General features: G+C 38.7%; 1 protein-coding gene across 1 annotated transcript; it reads left to right on the top strand.

Moving 5' to 3' along the window:
• The first annotated feature begins 9,598 nt into the window (after positions 1 to 9,598).
• Positions 9,599 to 15,628, top strand: plvapa (plasmalemma vesicle associated protein a). Its single transcript, XM_080861325.1, has 7 exons — positions 9,599 to 9,734; positions 9,821 to 10,223; positions 11,476 to 11,539; positions 11,647 to 12,356; positions 13,197 to 13,839; positions 13,979 to 14,036; positions 15,333 to 15,628. Exons 2-7 carry the CDS (start codon positions 9,828 to 9,830, stop codon positions 15,364 to 15,366), a joined length of 1,905 nt encoding a protein of 634 aa, XP_080717451.1. The 5' UTR covers positions 9,599 to 9,734; positions 9,821 to 9,827; the 3' UTR covers positions 15,367 to 15,628.
• Positions 15,629 to 22,785: the final 7,157 nt, after the last annotated feature.

The raw sequence follows: 22,785 nt of genomic DNA, 5'->3' as shown, positions 1-22,785 counted from the left end.
TGCTACTGGGGGCAGCAGAGGTGTGACCTTTGGACTTGCAGGATGTGATCGCTCCCAGCGAGAAATCCAGAAATGCAAGACTGTGAAAAATATCTGTCAAGCAGCCAGAACAACAGACACAAACGTGCATACACATAAAATAGTGAAGTCTGACTATCTAATAGCAGTTTAAACATTTTGGAGATTCTCTTTAGGTCAACAGGGTCACGCTACTCAAAGTGCAAAATGCTCCCACTTATCAACAGTTTTAAGATAACAAAAATAGAGAAGTTTAAAAAAAAAATGCTTTTTTTATGTTCATTACAAGAACGGCTCCCCTGCTACACTAGTTTAGTTGGAGAGCTGAGCTGTTTTTCTGTGATGTGTTCTTTTGCTGTTGAACAACTGATGGGTTAGCTCAGTTTCAAAGACTGCTAAAATAAAAGTAAAATGCAAATTGGCATGTTAACATATTGAACATAAATAAATGAAATAGAATATTGTTTTATTTGTTCAACCTTTTGAGCACTGCTTCTGTGTACAGTGGTCCGTTGCTATGATGCGGTTCACTTTTCGCGGCCTCGCTGTTTTGCGTATTTTATTTTTGCATGCTTTTTGTTTTGTTTTTGTTTACAGCACGTCCTGATCGGCTGTAGACCATTGTCAATCAATCTCCTACATGCCATGTCTCCAGCTTGTCAAATTTACATAAATCTTCGATCGCTAGCAGTGTAACTCTGAAGTGCTGTACTTTATGTTTGTAAATGTTTTGCACCTTCAAAGGCACCTACAGTAGCACCCAAAAGGCAGAGGAGGATGCTAACCATCGCCGAAAAGATTGGACTTCTGGACATGCTAAAGGAAGGTAGAAGTTACCGTAAGCGAAACAAAACAGTCAGATAAGTCCAACTTTACTCAACTCATTCTTCTTGCTTCCTCTGCTCCCGTACCATTGATTCATTAATGTTGAATTCTGTGGCAGCTGCTCTATTCCCATCTTCTGGACCTGAAAACAAGGTTTGATCTTTGGTTTTATTCTATGATACTGGAAATATTTTTCTACTAAGATTTGAACTTTGAGGGTGTTTAAACAAGAGAGAAAAGTGTGAAAATGTTCGTGCCTGTCTGAGAAAAGTGTACAAAGTGTGTAGTGAGGGGTTTTACAGCCTTAAAACATCTATAATAATTGTAAAAAATAAAGTTGGCTACTTCGCAGATTTCACCTATCGCAGGTTATTTTTAGAACATAAACGAGGGACCTCTGTATACCTGTTACTTGTATTACACTTTTGATTGGTGTAAGAAAGTCAGTGAAAGTTTTTTTGAAGAAACAGAAAAAAAATCTAAATTGGCATCCATGAATAAAGTTATTATCTCTAAATTTTGACTTAATATCTCAAAATTAGAGTAAGGGGCTTGAAAATGTGTCCTACGGATGGCAAATTTTTATCTATTTTTTTCCAGTCCCATGAAAATCAAAACATTCCCACAGGCAGAAAAAGCTTCCATAGACAGTCACATCAAGTGAAAGAGTCAAATGTTTCTGATGTTTGCCGAAAATTATGAATGTAGAGGTGATGCAAACAGTGAAAATCAGAGCATTTCAACTACACTACTTTTTTGATGAGTTCATACTCCGATATGACTGACAGCTGCCAGCAGGTAGATCCAGTCTTGCAACAAGCAAGCAAAGGTTGGTCACCTGTAATAAACAGCACTTGTGATTTTTAGCCCAGTCTGTTCTTTAAAAAATAATGTGTGTGTGACCGAAATATCTATGAACGTCACCTCTCTGAGATGAGATACACAGATTAAAGGAAAAAAAGAGCTTAAACTAATTTAACCCCTTTAAAATTTTAAGCACAGTCTAGATCAGCAAACCATTTCCCAGGGTCCCTCAATGTTGAGTTTTCACGCACCAACATCAGTAATTATAAATAATTAAACAATCGCACACCACAGCAGGCAAGCATGCATTAGTATGCACCACCATGATGATCTTATGTTTTCCATTTCCTCTGATATTGCCTTGATGACGCTCTTTTATATATATATATATATATGTAAAAATGAAATTGAAAACAAAATAAAATCTATCATAAGAAGAAAAATGTAAGTGTGCTTTATTTAACAAAAAGTAATAGATTGTAACAGCACCAGCAGTCTGTAACATACTGAAGAATCTGAAGTACTCGGAGCATTGCAGTGCCTCGTACACGAACACTGTGTCTTTGTATAGCTGGCTGTGGCTTCTTTTACTGAGGTAAGAAATGTCCAAGTTTGTTACGGATCCGAGGAACCAAGTGAACAAGACACAGCTGAATCCTTTCTTCAAGGTTAAGCAGCCTGATTGGGGTCAGAGTTGGTGAATACATCAAATGCTGACAAGCAGCTGGTTAATAGAGGACATGGCTAGCTAAAAAGGCCTGTTAGTTGACTTTACAACCCCATCACTAGACGGAGGCTTTGTTTGCTTTAAAATCACATCTAAATATACACAGTTTTACATCTCTACGTTTACACATGCATGTAAATCTGGCAGGTCTTGATGCATGCACAATCATCCAGCTCCGTAAATCCCAAAAGGTTGATTGAGTTCATGTGGACGTAACGTTTTCACGTATCCAGTGACTACAGTCCGAGACAGATTAAGTCACACTTGAACGAGTACCGAAACCTTTCTCCCACTGAAAACGCTACGGCCACATGAACTCAATCAACCTTTTGGGAAAAATCTGGCATGTTTTTATGTGGGCTCAAATATTTCATTTAAACTGTGCAAAAGTTTGACTTTTTCCTATACGTCTATCTACCTAAATGTCTCATTTCTATGGGATTATTGTCCATCTCTCAGGTTAGAGATGACTCTAGGTTATTCTCAGTAAATCATCTTATGCAATTCTAACATGAAACTAGTTTTCCAAGTCTTTAAACTCTGCTCAGAAAACCTATTTGTCAAATTTAAAATGATTGTTACTTTTTTGGCTTTAAGCTGCCAACTTTCCTTTAAATTTAAGTTTACGGGGCAGTTAATTGAACCGTTTGCTTGTGTAGACAAGTTGAAACATGAATCACTACTGTTCGTTAACATTTTACCTATTTAAGTTAACCTTTAAATGTCTCATGTTAGGCCATCCCTCTCCCCGAGGCATCCCCACCAAACTCTAAACTGATCTAAACTGTGTGCTTTCAACTGCATCAACATATGGAAAGTAGGTCTTTACTTAAAAGCAGTCGTGAGGCGTCTGTGTAGCCTTTTTTTTTTTTGCAGGGATGCTGTTTTCATCACGCTCTGATGGCCGTCAAATGTTTAGACTTGCAGTGACAGCTACGCCCTGAGACCAGCGTGACCTCTGACCTTTGAGGAATGGACAAGCCTGGTAACAAAAACAGAAGCCTTTTGTGTGGGTCAAAGGGAAAACATCTGCTGTGCTGAAGACACAGAGAGAAGGAGGGGAGGGGGATTAACTCCCAGGTATTCATCATTTGGTCTTTTCAGTCACCTCAGATGAGAGGTGCTTGGTGGGAACGTGCAGAAAGCCACTGTACATTCCATCATTACAAGCAAAACCCCCCCCTTCCTCCCGATAATTTCCCGTCTGCCTCATGGCTCAGCAGGAAAAAAGTGATTAAAAAACATAGATAAATACAATATATATGAGGGGGAAATTTCTTTGATATGAATGCTCCAGTCTTTCTTATCACATAACCGCAGGAGGTGCTGGCCACAGCTATTCTTTCATTTTTTATTTTTTTTTCTAAATTAAATTTGAGCCAGAATAAATGATCTGAGAGGATGGCACATCACAGGGCCTGTTGAGAAAATTCATTTCAGCAATTCTGTCTTTGATATCATCGCGCATTGTCGTGATAAATGAACGTCTGAATTTTTTTAACCCCGCCGACGCGGTGCAGTGCCATTTAAATTCAGCTCAAGCTGGAGTGCAGACAACAAGAGCAGGTATTTCCACTTTCTTTGTGCACAAACTCTGCACATGCCGTTATTTAGCACCACCTTGTTTATTTGCCTTTCCGCGGTCTGATGATTGATGAAGGCATGTACCACCTCTTTCCTTAAGTAAGCCACCCAATACTGCACATGTTCAACATAACTGCGCAATGTGCACATGAAACATCTCAAATCCTATGGTGTGATTCTGGGTGTCATCCAGGAGTTTTTATTAGGAAATAAGTTTGGGGGTTTTTTTGGGTTTTTTTTGTTGGGGCAGATAAAACAGTATGCCAGGTAGGTGGTCCAGGAAGCACTGGAGTAAAAAAGAAACATGTAAATTAGATGCCTTTCCAAATATTTGGTATTAAAGTGAAAGCTGGACATTTTAGGGAATTATCGAGCAGTTGCCAGGCAACCAGCGGAGCCTCCAGGAAGTTAGTGCTCCCAGCCGACACATAACACAAACCCCCTCCTGGTAAAACTGCAAATTGTTTATACACTTTGGTGTGTATGCATTAGAAAAATGAGATGTAACAATTTAATTTGTGACTGTTGAGAGCTGAGATGAGAACAGCCGTCGAAGTTTCATATCTGTCACATGAAGGCACAGACAGGGCAATGTTAGCCTAGCTTAGCATAAAAGCTGAAATCAGATCTGGATGTTCACAGGGACCAGCACGAAGACAGGAAGCTACTTCAGAAGTAGCTTTGTTTACATTTTTACATTTTATCTTTATCACATCTCTTCACTGGGCAGAAGAAAATCCATCAACACAATTAAAAAGAAAATTAACCGCTCGTACACTGAACCCACTTTATTTCTGTGGCATTTAAGTAGAAAGTAGATTATGTTAAAAGTGAGCCTTTTTTGCTATTGGCTGGATTATGTTACCTGTGGTCATAAGCAAGCCAACTTGTATCAAGACTATATGCTACACAAGAAAGCAAATCAGATTATTTTTCAGATTTTGCCTTGAACTTAAGAAAGTGTGAGGGAACAAGCATTTGCAACATTAAAACTATCTGCCTAAAGTTGTGCACATTTTTCCTGTGCTACAAGATGGTTCTGACACACGTGAACATGGACACGGGACCTCTTGGGGTGTTCTGTGGTGTGTGGATCCTCTGTGTTTGCGCTGGGAATTCCAGTCTGCTCTCAAGTGAAACTGGAGATGGAAATTTTGATTTGGGTGGGATATGGAGAATGTGGAGGCCAGCTCATCATCACAGACAGAATAAAAGATGACATAGCTTCTAGGTTTGAAAAAAAAGTCAGTGTGCCTTAAAAGCCTTAAACCTGCATTCTCTCCAATGGCCAGCAGGAGGCGATTCCTTTGGATGCAAGTCAAATTCCGCTTGTATAAGAGTCTTTGGCCCTCACCTTTTTTTGGTCTATGACATTATTAAACATTTCCTTGATGGGTTATGAGCTGAATATTCTATTCAACATGATGTCAAACTAACAGTTAAGTCAATTTTGTGAATTTGGATCATTCTACGAGTCAGAATGAACGATAATCAGAGCACTTTGAATCATAAGCATAGAGTGTCCTCAGTCTGTATTTCAAATCACATTCAGTTTCAAAACACTGACAACAAAAATCCCCAGCTTGAGGCTTAATAACAGTACTTCACACATCAGCTGGTAACATCAGGACAGCAGTCATAAAACCATTTTTAGACAGGTGCTATGAAACTAAGTAACATCTCCATCAGTGATACACACAGCTGCTACACATTCAGATGTTCACATTTTTTTGGAGCACATTTTAAAAATTCAGCAGCACGTGCTGTATGAAAGAGTCAGTCCATCAAATATTAACTAAAAATCTGATCTAAATAACAAAAGCTGTTAATTAGTAAAACACAAATTTGTCCACAGCATTACAAAGAATTTATAATTCTGTGTTCAGCTCTTTAAATTGTCCTCATGTGTTGCAGTATTTTCACTGCTTTACTGTTCACGTCTGTTTTCTTCTCATCCACCTCTGATTTTGTGGCTAAATTTTGGACATATGTTTTGCTGTGAAATTGCAGCTTTTCAAATACTTTTTTTTTTGTATATATGGAATGCTTTTTAAGAAATATCCATCCATTCGCTTATCCTTCTCAAGGTCACGGGGGGTGCTGGAGCCGATCCCAGCTGTCATAGGGCGAGATGCACCCTGGACAGGTCGCCAGTCTGTTGCAGGGCTAACACTGCAATCAATTAACCTATCCTTGCATGTCTTTGGATGGTGGGAGAAAGCCGGAGTACCCCACGCAAACACAGGGAGAACATGCAAACTCCACACAGAAAGACCCCATGCCTGATGGTGGAATTGAACACAGGACCTTCTTGCTGTGCGGCAACAGTGCTAACCACCGTGCTGCCCTTTATAAGAAATATATCTTTTTATAAGCAGCCAGTCTGCCCACTTTCAGAATTTTTTTTTTTTGCACGTTAAAATCTGCAGCAATATTTGAACATGAATATCTCAAAACCTATTAAAGATAAAAGACTGAAATTTTTATTGTCCGTTCTTACCATAAAAATGACTCAGGACCTGTAATCTGGAATAGACAAAAGAATATCTGTGTTTGGGCAAAGTAAATATAAAATAAATAAATAAATAAATCAAGCCATCCTGTAAAATCCCATATTTGAGCACACATTGATTTTAAAAAAAAAATCACTAGTGTCAACTTCAGGACGTTATATTGTTGTATGTCACAAAAATACTGAAGGAAACATGCAGAATACTTTTAAACATGTTAGTCAAAAAATGAAAAAACATGCAATTTTTATCAAAATGTTAGGCTATATTGAGCAAATATGACAAGTTGTGACAAGATAGTCCTGCCTGGACAGAACAACATTCTCAAAGTTTTCTATTGGCACTCCAATTACAGCCAAGAAAATAATTTTGTTAAATAGGTGCATATTTTTCATTCATGCACATTGCCTTAGAGGAGTATAATAATCCAGGCAAAGCTTAAAAAGACTTTCCTGACGCTTGGAGCTGCTACACACACATGCATTCAGCCACTACATTTCCAAGTAGATCTGTGGCTGTAGTAGTGTTTATGTTCCTCTAAGTGGCAGTGTGTCCCATGACGATTACTGTATGTGACTGTCTTCTTGCTGCGCCATCAGGACAAACGTTACCTAAATGATTATCTCTTAAGATATGTCATTACTGATTACCAGCCTGCTGCAGGTAAATGTATTAGAAATCTGTCAGTTTTGGTACATTGTACACTGTAGAGGCCTGTGCTTAATGTTACTGTTTAATACATGAGCTGATTTCTTGACTTGACAAATTTGATATGTTTTAAAAATATGTAGGAAACTATAAAAGAATCCCATAATGGTAAACTGTGTGTAATATTTCACCCACACTAAAACGAAACTTTCACATTCATAAGATCTAAAGAATGTTTTCTTTATATATGTGTAAGAATTATTTATATGTGCTCATATTGTAGCACCAAGGTTTACTTTAACCACTTCCAAATGTTTTGTTGCTCATTTGCAGAAGCAGTAATTCTGCATTTTAAGCGAACATGCAAGCAGCCCTCAGTGGATTTTGTGTGGGTGTATGCCCTCTCCAGTTTCAAGAAACACGAGCATAATGGAGGTCTTCGAGTTTCAAGGAAAATAAAAAGCACAATGCAATACCTTCTCTTTGGTCTCTCCAAACACCCCCTCCTGCCACATCAATTTGAAAGAAAAAACCGCTGGTGAATGACAGCGTGCAGCTTTTTTATAGTGTCTGGCTGAATTCTGATATTTTTATTTTTCAATAAAATAACTAAAAAATCCTGTTGAAGGGAAATATTTTCTTCCCGCCACAAGCCTGAAGTGTAATCTGGCACAAACATTTCAAGCTCTGTGTTTCTGTTAAAGGTGCTTAACCTCAGCTGCAGGAGCAGATGCTGCACACCTACATTAGCTGCTGCTGTGTGGGAGGGGTACACATTTGGCTTGTTCTCACATGAGGTGCTAGAAATTGCGGCTGTTTCACACTCACATGGGCAGCTGTTGATGACAGTTTTGAGGCTGAGAAATAAACAGAATTTGGTTTAAATAAACTGTTTTTGCAGTAACGTCTGCATTTTCTAACAAAAAGACCTTAAGCGGCCTCTTAAAATCATCGTTAATCATGACTTTAAACTTTTTTTTTTAAATCATGCAGTCAAGTGAAATATAATTGTTATGCTTAGATGGCAGGTCTCTCTTGGAAAATGAGGAAATGAGAATTTTTAATCTCAATGAGATTTTTTACCTGTATAAACAAAAGACTAATAATAATTTTAAAAAAAGATTGCTCAGTTATGTCAAAAAGGTTTTTCTTGGTTGTTGTTATTTTTACAACTGCATGAAGATCCAAATGTCTACCATGTTCTGAGACAATTCAATTAAAATACTTCTTTTTTAAATTACCAATATTAATGGCATAAAATCTCTCAGATAGATAAGGACTTTATTAAGTGCACACTGCAGATAAAATGGTCTTTATTATAAATATAACATTATCTACAAGAAATATTTTCTTGATTGTTAACGGTCAACTCAAACACTTAATATTTGATTTATAGTCTTTGTGATGGGAGTCCTGCTGGGAAAGACGCACCCAAAGCAAAGAAATCACACAAAACTGGACCCTATGAGCCCTTCCTGTTATTTATGTCACAAAGGAACCTGAAATTCACATGCAAGGAGATTTGCTCATGTTCAGTGGCAAAAAATGGTGTTGAACCACATTTTAGTGGCTCATCACCATCACCACTGGAGTCCGACTTCACTCCGGGCTTCACGTGTTTAGCGTACGCTGGAAGTAAAACATAGCTCTCTGTGCTGCTCGACCAGGTCGGCATCACCATGATTCCAAAAATAAAAATAAAATGGAAACCGGACCCACCATCTAGATATTAAAAAAAAACAAGCAAACCACTTCAACCTCAATTAAAACACCCTTATTATTTGTGTAATCTGTATCCTGTGTTTGTTGAGTCTTTTCTGTAGATTCTTGGCAGCTTTGGACATCAGCAATTCCTCTGCAGTGTGCCACTTCCTGTCAACCATGTCAACAATAGCGTTCAGGACAAAAGTTGGGATTCTCACTCTTACATTTCATTTTAAATCGCGCGTGTGTGTGTGCCTTAGTGCATGTTTGTGTTATGACAGAGGGAAGTGTGCTGACGTCATTGTGTTGGACTGAGACTCGAAGCATCAAAGAGCCACAGAATAAGACTCTTAGAGGAGCATCAGGAGCCATTGTCCTCCTTGTCAGCTGTGTGATGGAAATCACTGTTTATGATCCCATGAAAGATGGATTTGGCAGATTTACAGGGAAGCTCCACACATTCAGTCCAGTGAGGTCCTCGGAGCCCATTGGTATTTGGGGTTTTTCAGCAGGCCTTAAATTCTGACTCAACCAATTGCAATGAGGTGCAGTTCGCAAATTACAGTAAGAGAATTTATTTAGTTTTTCCCAAGAAAACATCTGGCTCATAAAGCATGCAGAGAGGTCATCGTGTGTTTGATAAACTCTGCATAGGTGTGGGCGGCCAACGGAGGGAGGAGACTGGGAACAGGACCATTCCCATTATAGGAAATGTGTGGCCAAAGGTGTTTATAAACCCTTGCCCAAGTTTACAACCAGCACACAATCGTTTCTATTCTCTTGTAGCACAACTGCAAAGAGGAATCTGGTCAGGATCTGCAGCATATTGGGCTTCACTGGAAGACTTTACAAGAAATGGGGTGTGAAATCAGCCGGACAGTCTGAAATAATTCAGCATTATCATCTGTCTCCTGGTAACTCTCAGATCTTGGACTTGCTTTAAGCCCTTCGTTTTGTTTTGTTTTTGGTTTTTGTTTTGATTTTTTTTACTCTGTTTTAGAGCACCCATGTACAGCAGCGGCTATTCCCAGGTCTCCAAGCACAGCCCACAGGCTAAAAAAAAGATGCAGTACCGCTCCAGCAGCAAGAGTTGCGGCTACTACATGCGCATCGTCTTCTTCTTCTCCTCGCTCATTCAGTCTCTTATCATAGTTAGCCTCGTGCTCTTTCTTGTCTATGGTAAGACGCAGGACTCTACATGCCAAGAACGCACGCAGGACCTTGAGGAGCGCTTCAGTCAGCTATCCTTGGAGAATGTGGCTCTCAAGAAGCAGAGGACAAACTTGACCAATTTCCTCAATGTCACCCTGACTGCGAAGGCTCGGCTCGACTCTGACCTGACAATACTGCGTCAGTACACCAATATGTCAATTCTGTATTTCCACGAATGCGATCAGAAGCAGGTGAGGAACTGAGCTTTTTACAATACCGATATCTTTCTTCTATGTCTACCTTCTTATGTGTTATCTAATTTAATTTATGAAGCTTTCATCTTTTTAATAAGTAAAATTACAGATGACAGGAAAAGATGATCAATACACCTGCAATACTTTAGCCAAGTTGATGCAAAATAATAATATACTTAATAATATTTCATTTGTGCTTCACAGCTTGATGAACTTCACATTAACAATAAATCCACAGGTTCAAACATACAAACTGTCAAATATACGGTCTTACATTCACTCCTGCATGCATGCTTACGCACACACATCAGAAAAACAAGAATAAAAAAAGCTATAAAAATGAGCTTTCATCATTCATTCAAAGCAAACCACATATTCAGCCAGGCTGAGGATGGCTGTTCCAGAGTCTAGGAGCCACAACTTCGAATGGCTTTGTACCAACTGAGCATTGTTTAAATGCAACAGCTTACCTAAGTATTGCTGACCATTTCCATCTCTTTATGGCCAAGCTGTACCTATCTTCTGATGGTCAAATCAGAGCTCTACATTGATATTAATGAAATTTGAAAATTAATTCTGAATTTCTCAGTGAATGGCAGCAAGATTAAATGTAATATTTGAGTGCTGGCGAGTTTTTTGTTTGCACCAGTTGGAGACAGGCTAAGGAGGACACAGAGGTGTACATTCAGTGATTTACGATAATCTGGACAGGGGGCGGCACGACAGAATGACTGACCTCCTCAGAGAAGCTGTCAGGTCCAAACACCAGAACCTCAATTTTGCTGGCATTAGGATGCAAGAAATCGAAAGATATCAAATTAGTAATGGCAGTGAGGTATTTACCCAAGGTGGTTATACACGTTAAAAGGTGAAAGTCTATGATAGTTGTACCTGTATTTGAGTTTATGGGCCATGCTGAGGGTTAGGTAAATGTTTGTAGATAAATTATATGAACCCCAGTGGTTAGGGTGAAGATGGTCCTGGTAAAAAAAAAAGCTCCAAGAAGTTACGCATAAATTTGTCCACAAAGGGAATGTGTCCATTCCTGCTGTATAAAAGTTGGCAGAGACCGCTGAACTTCACACCACCAAAACTGGAGATGAATCAAAATGATCATAGATCCATAGAACTTTAGCTCAAATATTTCTTGCGACTGGCAAACCTGAAGTTTTAAAAATGTGTTTTTTCACTCTGTTTTAGAACAAATCCCTAACACTCTGTTTTGTTTTGTTTGTATTAATGTCAACAGCTACAGCTCAATACTGAGCTGCTCTCATGCAGACTCTTACGATCCTCCCCATGCCCCATGTCAAGTAAATATGATATGTCTTCAGTGCAAGCCCCAAAATAAATACATTAATGCATTTCATGCAGCTGTGACTTACTTTGTATGTTGTTTTTCTTTTCTATTTTTTTAAAGCTACAAATTTTAATACTTGTAACTGTGGGGTGATGGTCGAAGAACTGAAAGCTAGGTTTCAGCTTGTGAGTTCCAACTTCACCCAGTCAGTGCAAGCCATGAAGATGGAAATGGAGGAGATTGCCAAAGAAAGGGACAACCTCAACTTGGAGACCATCAAGCTGAGGAGGGATATCGCCACAAAAGAAAAGCAGCTGCAGATCTACGAGAAAACATCCAAAGATGAGTTTTCCCAGTCCTTGGGTTCGGTCTACAATGTTTCCAGGGCTTTTCTGCACAAGATCGATTCGCTCTTCCCTGCACACATTGCCTTCCAGATCACCTGTCCGAAACAGAGGGAACACCTGGAACAGATCCGCTCCAACTGCACCAACCTGTCCAGAGAGGTGGAAGACAAGCTCCAGCGTTACATGAACACCGTGGGAAATCATGTGGCAGGCATCCAGCATGAGAACATCCGCTTGAAGGCTGAAAACTGGCGATTCTCTGAAGACTACCGCTCGTGCAGCAAGGAGCGCGCAGGCATGGTTGAGCAACACAAACAGAACCTAGACAAACTTCAGCAGAAGCACGATCAGGACCAGGAGAGACTCCTGAGGGAAAAGAAGAGGCTAAGCGGAGAGAAAGAGGTCTTAGAAAGCACCGTCAATTATAAAACTAAAGAGATTGAGAGCCTTAAGCAGCAAATCGAAATTCTCAACAAGTCCAAGGTAAGAAAAAACACTCAAGACTGATCGATATGCTACACAAGCCCCGCATTTTGAGCTTTTTTGTGTTCTTAAATATCCAAGTTATGTAAAAACTTGGATATTTCAGGAAAAAAAAAACCCACTTAGTCATCAAAAACCTAATTTAATTTTCAACTGAGTCCTTCATCCTTCCAAAGCTTTTCTCAGGGGTACTCAATGACAACTGCAGACAGAGATTCATGCTATTATGAAAAGTGATCCCATGCAATTTGTCTTTGTCTGTATATTTTGTTGTAGATTTTCCTATAAAACTATTGATAAGTGCAATGATCTGCATTTATTGATACAGCAACTAGCTGATTTTGTGCAAAAACGTTAGCACTGCTGTTAATGACAGCCTCTGCAGTACAGAGCAAGTGCAGGAATGCTAACATAGAAAAAAGCCCATGCCTCACCTCTTTGAGATAATGAGGTGTTATATAAGGTGGATGAGATCAAAGCAGCATGACTGGTTGTTGGAAATGATCCAGCCTCAACTCCAGCAAGTGCAGAAGATGAGGGGGGAGCAGGGTATTGTCCGCCAGTAAAAAACTAGAGGGCAAAGAGGTGAAAGCAGGCAAATGTTTCTGCCTTTCGTGTTAAGTGTCTGCTATGGTCTGAGGAGAAAATTTGAACCTAGATGTGAAGCTTAGTGCAGTTTTGTGATTACTGAGGAAAAATTGAGTTTTTTCTTAAAGCAGAACTTGATTTCATTGTTTTGATATTTTCTCTTGATTCACGTGTTTTGTTGTGTTATACATGAATGAAAATTGAAGGCTCTATTTTCTCTCATGTTTAAACGGACCATTTTTTATTTTTCAGACAGGGTTTGGATTTCCTGGAGCCCTGGCCCATCAGCCAGGCACACCAGTACAGAATCGCTGGGGTGTCGGCTCTAATTCTCCAAGCTCTACCAGTTTCGGTCAGCAGGGTAAGACAGGGTCAACTGGACTGTTAGGCCAAGGTTCTAGCTCACTTGGATCATTCAATAAACCTGCATCAACTCTACTGGGTGCAACTGGAGCAAGCTCCTCAAATACACCCTTGTCCACTGGGTCAAGAGTCAGCTCTCCTGGGTCAGGACTTAACAATCCAAATCTTAGCTCAGGTGGAATAGGCTCAAATAACCCATTATTGAGTGGGAGAGGCTCTTCTTCCATCGGGTCTTCCTCTGGGTCATCAGTGTCTACTCCTAACCTCAGCTCAAATTCGTTTTCCTTGAATAAGCAAACTTCAAATACAAGAAGCTCTGGCTTAGGATTAGGTTCATCATCCTCCTCTTCCTCCTCCTCCTCCTCCTCATCATCATCATCAACAAGTAAAACTACCTTTGGGCTTCCTTGGTTTGGGAGCAGTAACTCAGGTCAAAGTAAAACACCAAGTATACCAGGGAAAGGAACATCAAGTGGTACCAGTACTGGAGCTGGATCGCCATTTGGTGCAGGAAAACCCAATGGAATGACAGGTACACCCCTTGAGCATAAATAAATACATTTGTTTTACTCTTATTTATTATTCTCACTGTCAAACATCTAAATTTATATGATTAATAACTCATGGCGAGGTCATGATAAATCACTATTTTCTTATCTTTTAACAAATAGGCAACATCGCTCAGCACATACAAAATCTACAACGCCTGATCAACCCGCCTGGCCCACAGTAAGTATTGTATTTATTCTCTGAGGATTATGAGTTATTGCAAGTGTTGTAAGTTGCTGATTGCTGAGTCCTCCTACATGACCAGGAGGTGAGCAACCAAGATGGCGCACGGGTTCATCTTGAGCCCCTGAAGGTTCTTACCGATGTTGCTAAGTGAACGCCTAGCAACAGGCTAAAATGACCTCATTTAAGCATTTCTCCACCTATCTATCTGCGTCTGCATCCACAAAAGCTGAATGGCACATGATATATTATTGCATCATCGTGTTACCTAGCAACCACGTAGAAATAGGTTAAAATGACCCTTTTTATGCATTTATAAACATTATAAAAGCATTGCATCATTTTCCTTTCACGGTCAGCAGGCCAAATAATACTGTAGAATAGGCATGTACTGGTATTGTTATTATACTAATGTTCAAAAAAAAGAAAAGTGCAGGTTCTTAAAGAAAGGCGCAGGGCAATAAAATATGACACTAAATGATGTAAATGACCATTATTAATGCAGGATTATTTAAAAAAAATAGTTAAAATCAACATCAGCCATCACTTATGTTTTACTTAATGCTGAAAAGTGTGCTGATTAAAGAAGCAATGACTTTGACTAGTTGAATGTCAGCCTTTTGGGTTTGATTATAGAATCATAAAGACATACAACAGGGTATAATACTCTGTTCACAAACCTGTCTAGCTCTTACTAAATTAAGTTGCCAGCTGAAGACCTGCAAGTCACTCAAACTAGAAACACTAGTGGGTTATTTGTGCACCAAATAAAATTGAAGAAGCAATGCAATTGCTTACGTGCGTGAATGAGGCAACAACCTGTGTGGGTTTAAGTCTGCTAAAATAGCCAAGGTAGAGCATTTTTTTAAGCAAATGTGCTGCTTCTTTAATCAGCATGACAGATTTCAGCCTCTGCTAATGTGATTAATTGGCCTTTTTAGACAAACCTGTTTTTTTTAGGTAACACAATGTTCGATGGAACACCTTACCAAAAAAATTTGGATTTTGGTAAGCGGTGGGGTAAATACATAAATGTTTTAAAATAGCTTTATAGGTTATTTCTAAATAGTTTATATCAAAATTTTCTAGAAGACCCTTGTGTATTACACAGATTATCACCAAAGTTATCCTTTAACAAAATGTTGCAGGTTTGATGCACTTCCACTTTATATACAATTACCAAATTTTTGTCTTTCTTTCTTTCTTTCTTTCTTTCTTTCTTTCTTTCTTTCTTTCTTTCTTTCTTTCTTTCTTTCTTTCTTTCTTTCTTTCTTTCTTTCTTTCTTTCAACAGAGAGAAACAAGAAGTCTCCAGAATGCTGGGTTAACCATATCATTTTTATAATCTGTTGTTATCTGTTACACATGGCTTCTCATATTGAGTTCTCACATTGTCTATACATAAAAGTACTGTATAATACGCTCTGCTTACGACAGGTAATGTTTCAGTATGCATGTATGAAATACATTCCAATAACTTGCACTTTTACATTTAAAATGTGAAGCTTTGTCATGCGTGTATGAATAATGGCATCTAGTATTTAGTATATAGTATTTTTACACTGTAAATACAAAGATAAAAATAAAGGTTTTGTTTAAGCCTAAGCATGTAAACTGTGCCTCTAGTCTCCATTTCTCTGTCTCCTTGTCTTGTTCTTTATAAACAAAGCTATTTAAAATATTATCCCATTCAGATCCGGAAAGAACTGTTTGTTTCTGTGTGCGTCACCTATTGTGTAACTAATTGTCTGCAGCTGACTCCCAAGCCCCTCCTGTGACAGCTTATTGGCAACACGGTTTAATCCTTCCAACATGTTTATGTTTACCTGCCAACTTGTTAGTATGGAGGCAGAGAAAAATGGTAGGAATCTTTTGACAAGCACTTAAAAACAGTGCGTAACCTCCTTACGGCAGAGAACACGGATATCCATAATCTAAATAAGATCTTAAAATACCTCTCATTGAAAAAGAAAAAAAACAGGTGGGAAAAGACGGAGCAATCGCTACATGATGAGTGGTCTGACCACACCTTAAACAACCTTAGACATAGCAATCAGATTTTATCTTCTTTCTCCGATCACAGCCTGAATATTAATACAACAGCTTTAATACAGACAAAAAAATAAACAAAGCTACTGGTCTTGGATTCGTTTCATACAAAGGTTCATTTTATTTGGACCCCAACAGTGTGGAGCCAACATGGTCCAGTGGGGAAAAAACATCTTGAGAACAGACAAACATCCTGTTCAAAGAACTGTGAAAGGATGGGGACATGCTGTTAATTCAAGAATCAAAAGGGTATTTGTATTGGTGCCAATTAAATACAGCACTTAGGCTTGGGCGAGAGGGATAGGATATCCTTTGTTTAACAGTAGTGTTTTCCACATTTAGGATGTGAAATGCAGGAGCGCCAATCAGGGTATTAAAGGTCAGATGGTTGGATGCTACTGGGAGTCTCTTTATTGGATGCGATGGGACACAGGATGTGTTAAAACAACTTACTGGAAAATTATCTTGATGATGCTGGTCTGAGCAAGTCTGTTTCCTGTCATGTCATCTCATTTTCCTGCCCCGTACATCATTTGTGTATTTTATGTGCACAGTTCACCACTGAGCATTGTCTGACTGACACAGTGGTCAATAACAACAATTGTTATGCACTTTCTATAATTTCTCATCCAGTTCAGGCTTGTCATAGGGCAAGATGTGGGGCAGACTCTGAACAGACTACGAGGCTACAGGCATAGTTTGAACTTTCCCACCTTACATTCTTTAAATTTAATTTATGCTTGAACAACTCCCTGAAGGTTATTGTATTTATATCATTCCTTTTAACAGAGCTCAAAACAAAGTATTATAAATATGTTAACATGTCATAAAGTGAACAGACCAATAGGACATACGAGATATACTTACATTCGAGCAATGCATGTCACTTTTTTTTCAAGTTTTCTGTCACTTTGCCAAAACTGGACACAGTTTGAAATAAAGTGTAAGCAGCCTATCCATACATGTCCTGTTTTTTTTGTTTGTTCTTTTCAGTTGTTTAGGTTTTTAAAAATCTTTTAAAGCCTGAAACATGACATAGTTGCCAGGAAAGTTTTAGTGAACCATCTGACCATTTGTTTAAAAAAAGAATTAAATTTAATGCTACATGAATGCTACATCTGGCAATTTTTTAATTGCTTGTCTCAAAAAGTCACAAAAGACATGTATCAAATACGATACACTGGGTGTTTAAGCAGGTCATTATTAAGGCCAGATGTACGTCTGGGTAAAAGCTAATCCAGCACATGGTCAGGTTAAGACTAGATAACATTCACACACTCAGTGCTGGCTGTTGACTGAGGATCTTGACCCTAAGAACTCTGGTCATTACTTACAAAAATATGAGGCATTTGTGGCACAGTCTGAAGGACCACCTCCCTCTACTTCCTAAAAGGCAGGAAATTGTAAGGGTGGTTATGATTACGACCTCCTTCCTCACCTGGGGCTTCAGGACTGTGACTCTTTTGTCTGTGCATGCTAATGTCCCCTTTTTTACTGTGACTTCTAATTGCATTTCCTGTCTGTTGGGCTGTAGCTGCCGTCACACGGCTGCCCAGGATGGAAAAGTCATCATGAAGCAAAACCCCTTTTTTTGTCCATCAACACTGCAGAGACTAGAGGGGATTATGAGGCTTTTTCTTTTTCTTTTTTTTTTACATCCTTCAGAGCAACCCTGACCTTCACCTTGACTTCTTTCAGCAGAAATGTTATTGGAAGAAAGGCGAAGATTGTTTTGTTGTTAAAGACAACAGTTTGCTTTCATATAATCTTTGTTTTAACAGCTAGACCTTTATGTTTTTTGAAGAAACATGAAGTTCAAATGGTAACGTCAATATAATAAAATGTTCCACCTACAACTTTCCTTTAATTTACTGCCCCAACACAAAGAGCACAATAATACCTTACATTAAACTTTATATAGTAAATTATGTACAGACGTGTCTGTGTGTGTCTCTTAATTTAATGAAAGTACTAAGGCTGTCAGATTGTAAGTTCTGTATTTTTGTTTAATGTTATAGGCCTGTCATAAATCTGTAGTCTTCTACTAATTGGCAGGTTGATGGTTTGATCCCTTGTTTCTTCAGTCTGCATCCAAAACTATCCTTGGGCAAGATACTAAACCCCGAGTTTCTCTGTGATGTTAGATACAAAGCACTAAGGCATAGAAAGAAGAGTTTGTATCAACAGATGAATTTTTTTTTTTATTTACTGGCTTTTGTTATCCAGTTGAAAAGCTCATGGTCAGGTTCAGCTTGAATTGCTGGACAGATGGAATTTCATCATGACTGATATCACTGAACTCACTGCTGAATCAATCGTTACCAAATGTTTGAAGCAAAACCGTAGCAGTTTCACTACTCTACATCCCAGAGATTGATTTCTCTGTCGAGTGCATATCAATTTAAACACATGTACAGTAGTTTTGCTCTAATGTTCTTTACGAACACCCTGGAAGTCAAATTTGTGCAGTTATTCACAGGCAGACTTCGACACTTTGTACTTTAAGAACAACACTTACCTCAAGATCCTGTGATGACATCTCCTTTTTTCCATCAAACAGTCTTATAATAACTGTTAGTTTCCAAAATCTATTTGGGTTAATGAATTGCACTGAAACTAAAATTAAAACGTTGCAAGTTGCAGTCTGAATTGTCCTAAAAGTGAATGGCAGCAAATCACATATGGCCCAAGGTAAAAGCTAACATCAATTTGCAAAAATGCTCAACATGGAAAAGCTAAAGATTTTGTAGCTGAGATTAATGAAAAAAACATTTATCCTGCATTTGATTGGCTAATGAATCAAAGTGAAACGTAGACTTGATGATAATAAAATAACAATATATCAATGTGTAGTGAAAACGTGAAGCAGTTTGTTGACTGTCTTGTTGAGAGGCAAAATAACTCAACAGAAAGTGCTGCATAGCAGAAACATTTAATGTTGTCGGCTAGTGCATCTGCAATATGTAACAAAGGGAAGCCGTACAAACAAGAAACAAAAAGCAGGCCCACTCAAACCTGTTTACAAGAGGGTGCTGTTGATCTAATCAATTATCCCTCACATCCTGAGAACTCTATTCTACAGCAGGGAATATAGAGAAGGTTATTGATCATCCAGTCTGCTAAGGGTAACAGTAGGTGCTGTATACATTACACACCTTAGAGAGGACATCACTCATCACACAAAGCTCTTGAAGTTATCATATCTGTTTAGTTTGAGCAAAGCAGAAAATAATTAAGAAAAATTGGTGAACGCTGGGAAAAATACCCTCTTTCAGATGTCACCGATAATATCTTAAATTCATATGGGTACTTTTCAAAGGTCATGTGACTCCTGGAGTTCCCCATTTAAATCATAAAAAGTTATGACAGAGGTCTAGTGCTACAACCCGGTGCAACACGCTGATAACAAAATTGGTCTGATAAGAAACTCTGCCTCTCAGTCCGTGACAATGACAGCCCCTTCCTTACTTTTGCTTAATAAGTAAGGAAGTGCTTTTGTTTATCTCAGTGTGTCATAGACCTGTAGTGTCTTTCTTTCAATGCGATAAAAGGGTTACAGGTTCACATATTAACTTTGCAGCAGAGCCATCCTTCATGACGCTAACCTGTGTACTGCTTCCATCTAGTGTCTATGCCAGTGTATTGCTATACTACAGGGTGGGCCATTTATATGGATACACCGTAATAACATGGGAATGGTTGGTGATATTAAAGTCCTGTTTGTGGCACATTAGTATATGTGAGGGGGAAACTCCTCAAGATGGGTGGTGACCATGGTGGCTATTTAGAAGTCGGCCATCTTGGATACAACTTTTGTTTTTTCAATAGGAAGAGGGCCATGTGACACATCAAACTTATTGGTAATGTCACAAGAAAAACAATGGTGTGCTTGGTTTCAATGTAACTTTATTCTTTCATGAGTTATTTACAAGTTTCTCTTTGTTCACAGCCATTGACATGTCGAAGAGGTTAACACGTGAGGAGCGAATCGAAATCGCAGTAACCGGGTCATTGCAGCAGATTTCAATGCAAGACACCCTACGAAACCACCCATCTCCCATGCTACAGTTAGCAAACTGCTTGCTAAGTTTCGTGAAACTGGTTCAGTGTTGGATTTGCCAAAATTTGGACACAAGAAAACTGTCACTGATGAAGAAACATCAGTTTCAACAAATAACTCATGAAAGAATAAAGTTACGTTGAAACCAAGCACACCATTGTTTTTCTTGTGACATTACCAATAAGTTTGATGTGTCACATGGCCCTCTTCCTGTTGGAAAAACAAAAGTTGTATCCAAGATGGCCGACTTCTAAATGGCCACCATGGTCACCACCCATCTTGAGGAGTTTGCCCCCTCACATATACTAATGTGCCACAAACAGGACTTTAATATCACCAACCATTCCCATGTTATTACGGTGTATCCATATAAATGGTCCACCCTGTAGAACACAAGGGTGTCATGAATGCCTGTTTATCTTTCTTTTGATTGTTTCATTTTTACCTGCCTGGAGGGTACACCAATTTACAAAGCAGGAAGTTAATGCAATTTATAAAACCTGAGGTTTGGTTTATTTTTTACCAAGTAGTAGCCTATACTGGCATACAAAGTCAAGAACAGAAAAATAATCAACAGTACTCCATTTTTATCTCTAAATTCAACTTACTTTGTCAGTGCTCAGCCGTGCTTACCTTTCGCTGCTGCTCACGTTGCACAGCCTGCTGAAAGGCAGACACAAGATCTCTTTCTGAGCTGAGGGACAATTTGTCAGGTCCATGTGCTGACATGACAGTGAAAACTGTGGTAGGCAAACAGCTGTGCCTTTGTGTGACAACAAAAGCAGAAGGTGTAAATGAATAATAGATTCAAATAGCTCTAATTATTGTATCGCTATCCGGCTGAATGCTTTCTTTTATACTGCTCATGAAAAACGATGCACACATATTTAAATACAACGCCATATGCTATTATTAAAACCTTAATTATGACATTATTAATGCTTCATATTGTTTTTCTTCATAAAAAAAATAAGAACATTTACTGGGCTTGTTGATTGACTCACCATAAACCTTATAAGTTACGCCTTTATTCTATGCTATTATTGCCTTAATTCTTTGTGGTTTGGGTTCAACAAGGAGCTGGAAACTTTTCTCAGAGGATTTTGCTCCATATTGACATGATAGTGTTACACAGTTGCTGCAGATTCATCGGCTGCACATCCATGATGCAAATCTCTTCTTCCAACCACATTCCAAAGACACTCTGTTAGACTGAGATCAGGTGACAGTGGGACGGTTTGAGTTTAGATAACTCGTTGTCATGTTCGAGATGATCTCAGCTTTGTGACACTGTGCGTTATCATACTGAATGCAACCATCAGGAGAGGGCTACACTGCCGTCATAAAGGCCTGAATATGGTCAGCGATAGTACTCGGGCAAACTGTGGTGCTTAACTGATCCTCAAAACAGGCTCAAAGCGTGCCAGGAAAATATCCCCATGCATTTACACCCAGAGTTGTTACACCACCATCATCCTGAACTGCTGACACAAGGCAGGTAGATCCATGCTTTTGTACTGTTTATGTTAAATTCTGACCAAACCTTCAGGGGCACATATGCATGACTCTTTGTGGGCCCTCTTCCATTCTTGATCCATATCTTACATGATTTTATTTCATTTTATTTCAACAAATAATTTAGTTCATAACTGTACACAATAATCTGTAGTGTAGCCATTCATGAGCTGCCTTTAAAAACACATAAGACCAAAAGTCTGTTTAGTTTGAAATATCCCCACATTTCTACAATTATATTAGGTTTCAATGAGTTTAGCTTGGAGTATCCAACTTAGGGGTGTATTATTTTCTTCATTTATATTTCAGTATTTATTATTTTCTTGGCATAAAAAAGCTTAAAGTGCAATCTTAGCTTTCTAACATGCTCTGTCCTCTCCGCGTCCTTCCCATCACCCCAGGGTAACCTTCATTTTGCTCTCTCTTTTCACTTCCATCATCTTTTATCGCATTCAGGACTGATTGCAGCCCCTTAACCTTACAGCATCATGCTGCTTTCAACCTGTTTGGCACAAAGGCACATCAGAGGTCAAACCAGATCATCACGGCAAACCAGAATAATTATAAATGTACTTGTCTTGATCATTGTGTGTAAAAAGTGTAAATAAGTATCCATATTTACTTGTTTCCATGAAAGTCTAATGACAGTATTGTACAGGTCTAACAGCAGTGTGTTTACGATATGTGCGATGATGTAACAGCCGCCATCTGTTAGTGTTCCTTTGATGCTATCAAACATAAAAGTTATACAGCAGTTTTTTGGTCTTGACTGGATGATTTAGCAGAACATGAAACTGTGAGCGTCTACGTGGATATGTTGGTGCTTCATAAGAACTAACCAAAGGTAAATAAATGCGTCCATCGCCATATAAGTGACTACTTACATACTTTTTTTTAATATTAATTAAGGAGCATTGTATTATTTTAAAGTACTATTTCATCAGCCTTAAAAAACACTTGCTTAAAAATGCCTTGTTTACATCACGGCCTCACTGGTCCAACATAAGCTGAAGCTGAAGCTGCTATTGATAGAAAAGACTAGAATAACTTTAAACTGCTGCTACATGTGCTCACCTAGTATCACATAATCTAGAGAGGGACCTGCTGCTGCTTCAGTCTCTGG

The sequence above is a fragment of the Rhamphochromis sp. 'chilingali' genome (genome assembly GCF_963969265.1).
Source record: "Rhamphochromis sp. 'chilingali' genome assembly, chromosome: 16".
NCBI classification, from domain to species: domain Eukaryota; kingdom Metazoa; phylum Chordata; class Actinopteri; order Cichliformes; family Cichlidae; genus Rhamphochromis; species Rhamphochromis sp. 'chilingali'.
This window is presented reverse-complemented; position numbering and strand designations above follow the sequence as displayed.

Excerpts from the sequence above, each read along its gene's own strand:
- plvapa (XM_080861325.1), top strand. The coding sequence starts at position 9,828 with ATGTACAGCAGCGGCTATTCCCAGGTCTCCAAGCACAGCCCACAGGCT. Across the intron at positions 11,540-11,646 it reads CTCCCCATGCCCCATGTCAA|CTACAAATTTTAATACTTGT; the intron begins GTAAATATGATA and ends ATTTTTTTAAAG. Across the intron at positions 13,840-13,978 it reads AAAACCCAATGGAATGACAG|GCAACATCGCTCAGCACATA; the intron begins GTACACCCCTTG and ends TTTAACAAATAG.